The sequence below is a fragment of the Brassica oleracea genome, chromosome C3 (assembly GCF_000695525.1).
Source record: "Brassica oleracea var. oleracea cultivar TO1000 chromosome C3, BOL, whole genome shotgun sequence".
Taxonomy (NCBI): Eukaryota; Viridiplantae; Streptophyta; class Magnoliopsida; order Brassicales; family Brassicaceae; genus Brassica; species Brassica oleracea.
Genome location: NC_027750.1, coordinates 51905446 through 51918716, shown reverse-complemented (window position 1 = coordinate 51918716; position 13271 = coordinate 51905446). Strand labels below are relative to the sequence as shown.

The 13271-nt window shown below is 33.9% G+C and overlaps 4 protein-coding genes across 6 annotated transcripts; 1 reads left to right on the top strand and 3 right to left on the bottom strand.

Moving 5' to 3' along the window:
- Positions 1–3405: 3405 nt before the first annotated feature.
- LOC106332376 (dof zinc finger protein DOF1.5-like) lies at positions 3406–4293 on the top strand. Its single transcript, XM_013770844.1, has one exon. The coding sequence runs from the start codon at positions 3501–3503 to the stop codon at positions 4023–4025; it is 525 nt and encodes a 174-aa protein (XP_013626298.1). The 5' UTR covers positions 3406–3500; the 3' UTR covers positions 4026–4293.
- A 1704-nt stretch (positions 4294–5997) lies between these two features.
- Positions 5998–8223, bottom strand: LOC106335855 (26S proteasome non-ATPase regulatory subunit 11 homolog). The gene is made up of 2 exons (XM_013774500.1): positions 7969–8223; positions 5998–7499 (listed from the first exon to the last, which is right to left on the bottom strand). The coding sequence occupies exon 2, from the start codon at positions 7467–7469 to the stop codon at positions 6210–6212; it is 1260 nt and encodes a 419-aa protein (XP_013629954.1). The 5' UTR covers positions 7470–7499; positions 7969–8223; the 3' UTR covers positions 5998–6209.
- A 727-nt stretch (positions 8224–8950) lies between these two features.
- On the bottom strand, positions 8951–10190 carry LOC106333170 (pollen-specific protein-like At4g18596). Its single transcript, XM_013771647.1, has 2 exons — positions 9899–10190; positions 8951–9510 (listed from the first exon to the last, which is right to left on the bottom strand). Exons 1-2 carry the CDS (start codon positions 10065–10067, stop codon positions 9164–9166), a joined length of 516 nt encoding a protein of 171 aa, XP_013627101.1. The 5' UTR covers positions 10068–10190; the 3' UTR covers positions 8951–9163.
- A 1483-nt stretch (positions 10191–11673) lies between these two features.
- On the bottom strand, positions 11674–13267 carry LOC106332744. 3 transcript variants are annotated; one of them, XM_013771236.1, is made up of 3 exons: positions 12779–13267; positions 12594–12622; positions 11674–12496 (listed from the first exon to the last, which is right to left on the bottom strand). In XM_013771236.1, exons 1-3 carry the CDS (start codon positions 12881–12883, stop codon positions 12286–12288), a joined length of 345 nt encoding a protein of 114 aa, XP_013626690.1. In that variant the 5' UTR covers positions 12884–13267; the 3' UTR covers positions 11674–12285. The 3 variants fall into 3 exon arrangements, with proteins under 3 accessions (XP_013626690.1, XP_013626688.1, XP_013626689.1); XM_013771234.1 differs by having other exon boundaries at positions 12590–12622; positions 12779–13266; XM_013771235.1 differs by having other exon boundaries at positions 12590–12622; positions 12812–13265.
- Between the last annotated feature and the right edge of the window lie 4 nt (positions 13268–13271).

The window sequence follows — 13271 nt, the reverse complement described above, 5'->3', positions numbered from 1 at the left end:
ATATTTTACGCACAGTTATATTCTCTTTTTGAATAAGTCTATTAAAGTTTTCCTCAGTTTATTATTATATCTAACTTAAAAGTCGATCTCTTTTAAAAGGACTTAAAAGTTGTTCTTTTCTGCGACTGTGTGTAGTATAAAGGTTCCAATGAAAAAACATATATGTACGAAAGCACGATTTTGAGAGAAAAGAGAAACATGAACATCGATCAGTGCTTTCTTTTTTTCTTTTTTTCTTTTTCTTTTTCTCTTCTTTTGTTTTCTCCCTCTCATCTTTATCACTTTCTTTTACAACCAACGAACGTGAATTACGTATATTCATTAAAATAAAATATGTTTTAGAAACATGCTTTGCTAAACTTTATTTATTTATTTACTTATGTGACTACTAATTTGTTTTATTTTCCAACTCGATATCTGCTCAACCATTATATTATTCGATCAAACAAAACTGCAGAAACTATATTAGTACAATTTTACACTGTGAATTAAAATACAGATTATCTTCCATTTGGTTGAAACTCCTTCATATCAGATGTTCCATATCAGCATACATGAACCATTACATAATCTTCAAACACCTTGAGAAGAATAAGTTCAAATGTTAGATTGATTTCGTAATTCTTTAGTCTTTCTTCAATTTTATTACTTAAAATAAAAATCTGTTATATATATCAATCTATACGATATTGATTTGTTACCTTTCATAACAGTTACAAATCGAACCCTTCTGATATACAAACTAAAAAATGTTAGTCAGCTAAAACAAGAAGGAATGGAAGATGCTTCTGCGAATTTAAAGAGAACAAGATTTTGATCCGCGTTTTCAAAGCACGAAATTATCTATTTCTTAAATATATTATTTTATAACATATTATATTTTTATAATTGTTTTTTTTGTTATATGTGTAGTAGTTGTCTTATATATTTATGATATGCACTAAGATATAAATATAATAATATATATAATGACTTGCAATTTAAAAGCACGAGATTTGTTTCTTTTGAAAATTAAATATTTATTAATTGTAATCTTATGTGTTATTTGATAACTAATTTTTTAATAATGTTGATGTTTCATAGTCATACAAAATAATTCCGAAGAGTTGGTTTTTAAAAAGAGTTCCTTGTATTAATATTTTTAGTTTATTGTAAACTATTAAATCTCAAATATCTTTTTCGTAGCATATTTTAAAAGGTGATTAAAAGAAATACAAACAAAAATTTGAATCCATTTTTATGTTTTACTGTTTTAAAATGGGTTTTCTAACTTTTTTTGTCAATAAAAATCAAGTGTTTAAATGAGCTTCGGTCTATAAATTCGTGAAACCCACCCACAAGTAATCCAACTTCTTCGATAGTCTTACCAAAAAAAAAAGAAAAGTAATAATAAAAAATTAAATTCAGATTTTTGGCACGGCTAAAGTACTGATACAATGTAAATAGCATATATGTCATAAATCGATTTTAGTATAGATCTTTAAAGTATACATAAAAATGATTATAATATGATTGGGTTTCTAATAAAGTCGAAATGGGCTTGAAAATCACAATTTTTTTACTGCCGAAATGAGTTTGTAAATTCATTTTTAAATACTTGTTTCTGACTGGTGCAATTAATGTGGCCGAAAACCATTTAAAATTTTCAAAAAAGTAATATCAATTTTTGTAATTAATTGAAAAATCGGGGGCATAATCTTAAGAATGATATATTCTATTAAAATAGAAACATGACCTATTGATGTAGGGTGGTCTAACTATTTTAATACAATTATTAAAATCTCTTATTAATCATTTAAAAAAAATATTATACAAAGAAAAAACACAAATATGACTAAAAACCCAAATATAAATTATTTTTTTTTAATGTAAAAGGAAAAATATACCCTCAAAATCTAGTTCTCCTATAATAGTATAGATTGTCTAATATCTAGGGAGACTAATTAGGTTTTTACTAGTGACATTTGTTGTTGTGGCACCAGAAAAGACTATCCTGCATAGTTCATTTATTGGTAGTGACTAAAGATAGTTAAATATAGTAAAATAATTAATTCGTATAAATCATCAAAAAGTCATGAAAAAGATAAAAAAAAAAAGCATTATTCCAACAAAAACGAATACAATTTGGGAGAAAAAGAAAAGGAATACACACATTTTGTTTTGAAAGCAGTAAGTAATAAATGTGTCAACTATATTCTTTCTATATGTATTCCCCCTGCTAGACCTGGGACGTATCCGGATATCCGAGAAATTTAGAGTATCCGGATCCGGATTCGTGGCTTCCAGATATCCAGATTTCGGATATCCGTCTCAAAATTCTATTACCCGCGGATATCCGGATCCGTAAAAATAACTAAAAAATAATATTAAAAAAAACTAAATTTTTTAATATAATACCTAAATTAAATATTTATACAAGATTTATAAATATATTTATATATGTCTATAATATTGTAAAAACTAAAATATAATATTATAATATTAATTCATGTATAAATATTAATATATCAAATATAAATATTAATAAAATTTAAAAATTAATGTGTTTTAAAAATACGGATCCGGATCCGGATATCCGGACCTAAAAATTAAGATATCCGGATCCGGATTCGGTTTCCGTGGATCCAAGATTTTACTATCCGGATTCGGATCCGGGCAGCCCGGATATCTTATTTTCGGAGCGGATCCGGAACGGATCTCGGATAATAAGTCTCAGGCCTACCCCTACTAACAATTTTGCTTACGGATGGGCATTCGAGTTCGGTTTGTATCAATTTTAAATTTTCGGGATTAAGAGTTTAAATTCCATTAAGGTTATAAATTTTGTTTGGGTTCAGATAAGATCTTTGCAAATCTGTTTAAATTATGTAAAATAATCAATAGTTTTGAAAATTTTAAAAATCCAAAAAAAAATATAACATATATATTTGAATTATGTATGATCAAATATCTAAAACTAACATGAAAACTAGTTCAGTTTGGATATTTAGTTGAAGAATCAATATGTATTTCCGGTTTTTGGATATTTTCTGCTATTTCAAGTATTTATTTTTGGATTTTTTTAAATTACGTATTTTACATAACTTTCAGTATTTGAAATATTTGAAATATTGAATTTTAAAATAAATATATTTAAATATATAATCGTGATTCAAATATTTTTGTATACTTGAAATATTTTGGTTTGAGTTGATTTCAGTTCTAATTCATTAAAAATTAAAGATTTGGATTCATTCATGTATTTTACAAGCTTTGATTCAGAGTTAATATAACTTTTTAGATGAGATTCGGTTCTGCGTTTCGGATCCAATTATTTTGGTCGACCATTTACTCTCCTTTCCTACGAAAACGATATAATAATTCAGAAATCCTTTTAGATAAAAGAAAAAGAAAAAAATCAAAATCTTCATCCTATAAAACTATAAACGTCTCTTCTCTCTTCCATCACTGCAAGAAACTTAATCACAACTCATCCTTTTCACTCTCTCTTCTCATTTTCAATGGCGACCCAAGATTCACAAGGGATCAAACTCTTCGGCAAAACCATTACATTCAACGCCAGTAATATCACAACAACGACGATTAAAAGAGAAGTGCACCAACAACAGCCAGAGGTACAAGCAACAACAGACGTCAGATCATCATCAACGGATCTAACGGTGGAGAAGCGTCCAGACAAGATCATAGCATGTCCGAGATGCAAGAGCATGGAGACTAAGTTCTGTTACTTTAATAATTATAACGTTAAACAACCAAGACACTTCTGCAGAGGTTGTCAGCGTTACTGGACCGCTGGTGGAGCTCTCCGGAATGTTCCCGTCGGTGCCGGTCGCCGGAAAGCCAAACCTCCGGGGCGTGTCGGTGGATTCGCCGAGTTTCTTGGGGCTGCGACTGGAGCGGTCGATCAGGTCGAGCTTGACGCTTTGCTGGTGGAAGAGTGGCGAGCAGCTGCGTCACACGGTGGTTTCCGGCATGACTTTCCGGTGAAGAGACTCCGTTGCTACACCGATGGTCAATCTTGTTAAATATTCTAATTTAAAATTTTATTTTTCATATTATTTGTTTTGGTTTGGGTTTGGTTTAATCCTTTAGAAAGAACATGGTTAAATTTGCTTACTGGATACGTACAGGCTAGCATCAAAAATGAACTAGTTGGTTAATTAGGAGAGTTTAATACTTGCTTGTCTACTAAACAGCTGTCGCTTTTTCATCAATCTCTCTTTATTGAATCGTCAGTTGTAAATTGAAGCTCGTGGGATTTTTCTTCTATAAAGAATTCGGAGTCGTTGACCATCAATTAGCCCTTAATTAAAACAAATTATTTCAAGATCTGTATACTAGTAATAGTATAAGATTAGATTAGCTTTAATCTCTGTAGCTTAATTCGTTTCGCTTAAGTGTACGTAAAGTTAATTAAAGAGTTTGGACATTAGTCGCTGTATACTTTTAACCAAGAAACCTCATTCAATTGGGCATTTAAGATTTCACTTTTCAAGCTACACACAATCATCGTAGACCTACAAAAAAAAGTATAAAATATATTAACTGTGAATGAAGAAAAAAATGAACAAGGTGGACAGTGGACACAGCTAATCTAAATGTTGTATTTTCTAACAAGGCCACTGGTCATTAGAAAATAAAAATAATTAAATGCATTCTAAAGAATATCACAAATTAATACGAACTTTTAGAAAAATGAAAAGCATTAATTTCAAAAACACGTCTTAAATCTTCGTTAGAGGACTAGAACATGTTTATTGCAGGTCTCTTAGATTGAATCTCTTATCGTAATATAAGATACAGTTTCTTAGCTTTTAATTAAAAAAAGGTAAGAAACGTGTTTTATATATCTTATTTAATAGACGTTTTTTAACTTTTTTAGTTAAAAGATAAAAAATCGTATCTTATATTACGTTAAGAGATCCAATGTAAAAGACCTACAATAAACATGCTCTTAATTGAATAATATATTAATATTATTATTAAAAACTTAATTATCCGTGACAAAAAAAACAATTAATTGAATAATTAAAATCTTAAGTTAAAAACAAAACTGTATCAACGAGAGAATGACATGTAGTTTATGGTTTTAAAATTTTTTTGAAGAGTAACAACCAGATGATTATTTTCTTTTCTAATTTTTTTTCTTTTTCATGAGAAAAGACTTTCTTGAAAAATTCTAGTTGTGGATGATGTCACACACTTTAGTGTTAGAATAATGAGAAATTCTTTAGGATAACTATTTTAAGTTTTTGTCATAAAAATAATTTTTAAGAAATAAAATGACTAAAATAAATTTTATTAAAAGGTAAAAGTGCATTTTTATCATATGGTTAACTAATTTAAATTTAGGGTTTATAGTTAAAAGGTGGAGTTTTAGAGATAGCGTTTCAAATTTTGAAAAATAAAAAATAAATATTTAAAATTTTAAAATAAAAAAAAAATTATTTTGGTCATTTTTTTTTTTCGGAAAAACTATTTTTGTGACAAAAACTTTAAAGAAAACTATCTGAGAGAATTGCCATGGAATAAAAAGTGATTTAACTTCGCAAACGGCAACGAACGTTACTGCCCCAACGCAAAGAGGAACATTTTCGTGTAAAACCCAAACTATTAAGAGCATTCGTGGGTTTAAGGATGCACCAACTCACCACTACATAACCAAACTAGTCAAGAGTATCGCCATCCGCAGAGACACTTGACACATTCAATTAAAGAACTTAGTTTCATAATTAACAAATTTAAAGTTGAATCACAAAGCTAAATGGAGACAGCACATCAAAGAATATGACAGAAGAGAAAAAAAAAAAAAAAAAAAAAACGAGACTTGTGTGCAAGTCATCTCCTGCTTTGGTATAAGAAATGATTGTGGGTCCCTAGTTGAATTGAGTTCGTGGTTGGTCAGAATTTTATAAATGCACAGCGGAAAAAAAAAATCAATGAAACTTGAACGAGTTAAAGAACGAAATTAACACAAAGTTTGACTTGTGAGGCTAATATAAAACGTTTGAGAAGCATCAGTTTCTTCAAGTCAAAACGTTTTGTAAACTGCAACAACCAAAATGTAACATAACCGAAATGAGCTAATGGGAACAATCCATACAGTTTACTTTCAGTTTCTCGGAGTCCAAATGATATCTAAAAACCGAAAATAAAGAACAAAGAAAGATAGAATGCGATTCAGACTCCGAACTCACTCACTCACTCACTCACGACATGATTTTGGCAGACCGGACATAAAGGCTGTCAACAACCTTCCCCATGTTCGCAATGGTGTCAAGAGTAGCCGAGTAGATAGCATCCGCCTTCGGATCTTCGAATATGATGAGACACCCAGCTCCTTGATCCAACGTACCCGCAAATTTCTTGTCAAGAATCATCTGAGACAGCTTCTTCTCCACATGGTCCACCGGCAACCCAATCAGCTCAGCAATGTGACCAATCTCAACTCGCGAGAAAGGCTCGATCAAACGACAAAGATTCTGCTCCAGAAGCGTGTCATAGAGAGAAGAGAGATGCCTGTGGACAATCGGGTCGTCCTCCAGCTGCGCCTTGTAGTCACGGAGCGCGTTCTCAAACAGCTTCAAAGACCTCTTCGAGTGAGCATCGGCGACCGCCTTCATGGCGTCTAGATCCGGACCAACGTACTGGAGTCCAGCCTTTGAGGAGATGATTCCAGCCACGTCATCAGCTTGGCTAACCATGATCTTGCACAGCAACATGTACTTCAAACTGAACACCGCTCTCGGATCTCCCAGAGCGTTGAACGACTCAAAGGCTTCGAAGAAGTAGCTGTATCCCGTTTTGTAGTCCTTCTCCTCAGCGTGGAGGATCCCACTCTGGAGATCTATCGTCCCTTGCTGAGCCGGTGGGACGTAGATAGCGTTTGCAGCCGTTCTAGCTGCGGTGAGTGCAGCTTTCGCCTTTGGTAAGTTCCTCAACGAGAAGTGAAGTTTGCTTTCAAGCAAGTCAATGTCAACGAGAAGAAGCTTATCATCTAACCTCCTCACCTCTTTCACCAAAGTACTCAGTAACGCCAAAGCTTCCACATACTCCTTGTTCTCCATCAGAAGAGCAGCCAGCCTCGCCTCCACTCGCTGCCTGAGGAAAGTCCTCTTCTCGGCGCGCGTCCACTCAACCATCTCTTTGCAGAGAGTGATCTGGAGATTGGTTGTTCCGGGTATCTTTGCAACAGCATCGATGATCCCTCTGACGATTTTCGCGGTTTTGGCCTTTGGGATTAGGGAGAAGAAAGGTCGAAGTTTGGTTAAGAGTGTGCGGAGATCCTCGCCTCTCTTCTCTTCGGTGAGACGGTCGCAGAGGTTAGTGATGGCTTGCTCCTTGATACGCAGAGCCTCTGGAGATGAAGAAGGGTCTTCCAAGACTTGGTAGAGTATCTGAATAGCCTCTGAGCTGTTGGCTTCTTGAGCCAGGGAAATGGACTCGGTTGTAGCGGGATACGAAACCATTGTTGGGTGGTTTTATGCAAAACTCAAACCCTGTAACATAAGAAACATAGATGTGATGTCTCAAAAATGTCTCCTTTCCAACATAATAACCCTACTCTATATGTTCACAACAGTTTGAAAAAAAAACTAATCCATGGTCAATACAATAACAAGATCCATTATCAATAGAGGAAGAAGTAAAGCAACATAGACAGTGAACACAAAACAATCATACATAGACTTTAAGTAATAAGATGAATCACAGAGGCATAGATCTCAGTTCATTCTCGAAAGATCTATTAATCATTTCCCTCTATCACTTTTGGTTGCTAATTAGTGTAAGATGTAAGCTTAGAACATCATTGAGCTAATCCACCAGCTAGATTTTCTTCCCTAAATCGAACAAAGCTAAACCCTAGAAGCTATCGATAGAGGGGAACAAGATTTGATCTCAAAGGCCCAGAACTAACTAGATCTGATAAGCAAACCCACAAGAAAAAAATAAGGAAAAGAAACTCACTTTGGAATCCGTAGAATCGTCGTCTCTGGGTTAAAGCTTTCGACGGACGGCGGTGAAGATAAAGAAGTCTCTCTGTCTTGATAGGGAAGATAAAGGTTAAGTTTTTCCGTAGTTTTAAAATTTAATGAAGGGTATACTTGTCATTTCTAATGATGAAGTCAGGGATCGCACGCTTGAAAATATTCGGCGTCTTAAACTTTTCTCGTTTCGGATGAAGAGTTTGAAACCAACGCCAGACGCTCCAAAACCGCGTTTTTCTGCCCATCCTTTTTTTTTTTGTTCAAGACAAAACTGACTCGTGCAAACGCAATAGCGCATAAGATGGAAACGCGAGAATTGATGTTCAAGCCCACGGTCCCAGATTGAAGGCCCAGGCTTTAGGATGGGCTCAATATTTTCTGTCTTTAGATAGGGCTCTATGTTATTCTGTCTTAGCTTAATTCAGTATGTCTTCCATGATCTTCATCTTCAGAGGCGTGCCTACTGTGTATTGAAAAATGCATTCGATTCAGGCCCTCGATTAATATGTCTTAAGGTCCCAAAATTTAAAAAAATTTCAAGTCTATTGGTTTACATTTATTTAAATAAAAAACATTTCTATGAAAATTGACTAATTCATCTTCTGAATTCATGTATTTTTTTCTATATGACATAGTATAGCATATTTACGTAATAACTTATTCTTTTACAGTGTTAGACTTGTGTATTTGGTGAAAAAGATACATCATATTAGAAAATTGTTTTCATTACAGGTGTAAATAAGTTTATTTTTAAAACTTACCTCAGGCCCTTAAAACTCTTCGCACGGCACTGTTCATTGTTATTCTTTTAACCTCAAACTTAAGGAAATTAATTATGATAATCTCAGTAGACATGGAGATGATTTAAAAAAAAAAACTAGATCATGTACTTGTGTTCAAATCGTTCTGAAAACAAGAGCTCTCCAAATTTAGATATTGTTAGGTAATCAAATCATTCTTAAAAAAATATAACTCACAGAAGCATAACAACAACAAAAAAATGTTGGAACACAAACACAAGATAGGAAAGAAAAGAAAACACCATTAGATAAGTAAACTCAGACGACAACTTCAAAAAAGAAAATTTTTATATAATAGGTTGAAAAAGAGTTAACAAAAAAATAAAATTGTTGACAGATCGGTGTAATATGGGTAAAATATATATAATAATAACCTTAGAAGATGACATCAGGGACGATTCCGAGCTCCTTGAAAACCTGAGGACAATCAGCGAGAGGAGTCTTCCTCATGAACCCAAGTGGGTTAATGGTTCGAACCTCGTTAGAGACAATGCCATCATTCGCCGTAAGACTGATCCTGGCTGCGTTTCTTAAGAACTCTTGGTTGTTCACCTCGCCGCACTCTGCGTCCGGTGATTCGACGAGGATGATCTCACACACTTCCTCTTCGTGGTCTCCCATAACTACCATCTCGTACTTTCCTTCTTTGTCGGTCACAGCTTCTTTGGTCAGTGTTACTGTCTGGTTCTCACGACCCTTGCACTCAAGCTTTACCTTTGCCCCTGAAGAACACACACAAACGACGTACGTAAGGCGTTATATAATCTTATGAAACTAAGACATGCAAAGACCATTAGCATGGTCGGAAGAAACATTCCCCTTAGCACAAAATTTCAGTTGAGTAATATATAAGTTTAGTAGCCTTTCAAATTATATATATAAAAAAATATAACTAAAATGTTTATAGTTCCCAAAAACTTAAGGACCGCATGAAGATATGTGAATAACCAAGGGTCATATGACTCCGTATGTAGATGTTTGAGGACGTTAGACCGTCTAAACTATTTAATTTTTTTCATAATTCAAACCACTGAACTAAACCAAAAGGTGATTTATTTTGTGTAACCAAAAAACATTACTATATAGATCCTAGTCATTGTCCTTAGTTACCTTCGAGGACTTTACTGAGGCGGGTCATGAATTGGACACGGCAGGTATCGCAGTAGACGGATCCTTTGATGTGGAACCGGTCCAAGTCGTCAGCATCAGCGGCAGCAAAGTGAAGAAGGGTGGTGAAACATAGGGCAGAGGCAAGGAATACGATGAAGAATTTGGCCATTATGAGTCCTGAATATTCTCCTCTCTAACTTCTGGGGACTTTGTATTTGTAATATTAGTTGTTGGGGGTAAACACAAAAAATAAGTTTTTGGTTGAGAGGAGCTATGATAGATCCAACCAAAATATCTCCTTTTATAGATAACAAAATAGACAAAACAACAGAAACATGTGATCTTACATCTATTTTTGGATGTGCTTTGTTTATTTTTGGTGTTTGTGGTTCTTGAGTTTTGTACGGATGTCTTCTTTGAACCCGATTTTTCCGCCTTACCATCCATCTCTCTTTTCTTTTATTAATAGATGCAGTTATCTTTTAAAACTAGGGGTTGGCCCGGGCTACGCCCGAAATTTTTGTTAAATTTTTAATCTTAATTATATCTTTTGTATACATATTTTAGCATATAAATATTGTGTTATTATTAAAATATAAGTTGCTAGACAATTTTAAAATTATTTATTTATTTTTTCCTACATTTTTAAAATTATTTTAAATAATTTATTTATTAATTTAAATTATATTTAACGTGATGAACAAAATAAACAGAAAATTATTTAAATTTTAGTTATATTGGTTGGATTGTAGAAATGTTTCAGTTCACTTATAATTTCTTATAGCTTTTGTTTCAAATTAGTTTTTAAGTAATTTAATGGACTCCTCTCCCCATTAAATTAACAGTCCTATTTTTTTTGTTTTCATATTTTTAATTATTTTATTTCAACCATCGGTTTAAAAGTTATAATATTTTTCTACAGCTAAACTTACAACTATATCGACAAAAGCTACGCACTAAATTCTTACAACAATATTTCTGCGTTATAACATTGTTAGATGTACAAACATTTTGGAATTGCATAATCCTGGTGCAAATTTTTCCTTTTAATTTTTTTTGTTCTGACTTCGTCCTACATCCGTTTTGATGTATTTGAACCATCTGTAATATATATACAACAGATTTGTCTTCAAATAATGGTTGCAGTTTTTTATTAAAAAGTGGCCTTCAAGGTAGTAAGGTTTCATGTGAGTGTGTCGAGCTTGGTTTGTTGTGGTTCTTATTTATTAAGCCGTTGGGTCTTTTCATCGAATGTTAAGACAAAGAGTTTCGTATGTGGTCAATGATATGTAGTTTGTATTTGAATCACATTTATATTTGAATCAAATTTATAGTTGCGTAAAAATTATTGACCGTCTATCAGTTATCGGAGGAAAAAATGTAGATTCATTATATTTATTGTTTAACTGCTGGCTCACTAAATTGTTGCATGGTCATGTCTTTAACACCTTATTAATTAATGCACCCTATTTCGTTCATTTCGTAGACGTGAACCTTCTTCTATGAACATATTATACAGCTTTGTAAATGTTGTTTAGAGTAAATTGAGTGATATTTTGTTGAATTATTTTTCTACCATGCCGTTTGCTCAATTCTCTTTAATCTAAACAGCGTTAATTATGTGAATGTAGTTTATTTCCTTGTAACGGAAAACTGAAACAAAACAAGGCAAAAAAAGCCATGGAAAACGGAAAGTGTGTTGGTGGTGATTTTATTTGTTTAAATGATGTGCATGAATTACTCAAACTTTTTTACATATTCCAAATTTTGCTCCACTATAGATTTCGTATAATTATATATAGACTACAGTTTAGTTGGGAAATTCTAAAATACATTTCCTAATTTAAGTATGTTTTAATGTTTTTAATAACTTTATTTAGCATTATATCTTTACTTAATATTTTGTACTATTTAGATGTAATTTTGTAGATCATCTTAAGCTATGTTTATACCGGTTCATGAAGGCGATAGTTAGCCGCTTCTTGTGACCAGGACGAGGACCGGAGGAAAGATTGCGTTCAGAGGTTTCGAGACCTCCGTTTTTGGCTGAATCTATTGGCTTTTGCTTTAAAGACTGATCATACCATACCGGTTGAGATTATTGAATACCAAACCGGTTTCGTTTGATTAATACCAACAATCTGTCCGGTGGAATCCTGTTTGGCGATTCACCTTCGCCAATAGACTCTCCCAGAGATACGGTAACGGTCTCCCAAGGCTGGATATTTTCCATTCCATGGCGGATCCGGTGATCGAGCCATTATTGATGATGGTCAACACAGTCATATCCGTGTTGGCTCCCATTTACCCACCAAAGAATCTCGTCGTTTATCTCTCGGACGACGCTAGCTCTCAGCTAACGTTCTATGCTTGAACCGAGATCCAGCTTACTTTTCTGGCAAGGTAAATGGTCTTGATACTGTTGAGGCATTGGAGGTGGCTGAGTTGTATTGAGAAATGGCGGCTAGGATTGAAAGTCGACGAAGCTGCGGTGGATAACCGAGGAGGCACGGTTGAAGTACGGTGCCGGATTTTGGCTGTGGGATTTTGTGGCAACTCAAAGAAACCATGGAACCATTCTTCAAGTAAGTAAACGGCCTGTAATTAGCAGCGAAATAGAAACAGAGTATGAGTTTATTGGTTTCATCAGATTTTGATAGACAGAAGAAAAAGAGAATATAATAGTGATACCAACACTGGTTTATCCATCGAGAGAGAAGAGACCTGAGCATCATCAATAAAATGACGAAGAAGATAATAACGTGATTGCAAAAAAATAGAAACAGGAAGAAATGGGGAAACAACAAAATCTTTTGATTCTATAAAATGGAAATAGATTAAACCGAGAAGATAATTATATTAGTGGAAAAAGATACTAACTTGTTCACCAATCAATAACATCTCAAGGCTCACCAGTTGTCCCATTTTGTTGATGTTCTTGGCTTCCAGAATCTCAAAAGACGGACCTCCGCCGCGTTGGAGCATCTCCCGGCTCTCAAGGCAGCAAGAACAGTGTATGAATTAGCCATTGAAATCGTTTGCTTGCAAATTAAAAGTTTTCGGATTTGGTTTGAGTTGGAGTTTGCATGGTATGGAGGCGAGATATATATAGCTGGAGATATAGGCGGTTTCAAGGGAAACGTACAGGTGCACCGAAATCTTAGTGAATGAGAAGTGGATTAATCAAGGGAAAACTCAAAATAAATGACGGCTTTAAGGAATTGGGAGTCGTTACGGGTAGCGAAGGGAGTGCTTAGTTTCTCTGGAAATTAGACGCTCAAGCATCCGCCGCAAAAAAAAAAAGAATGAAGAAGAACCCTAATCTCACGTGGCAAGAGACGATGATGAGCATCTGGGCCTATGTGGGCTTATT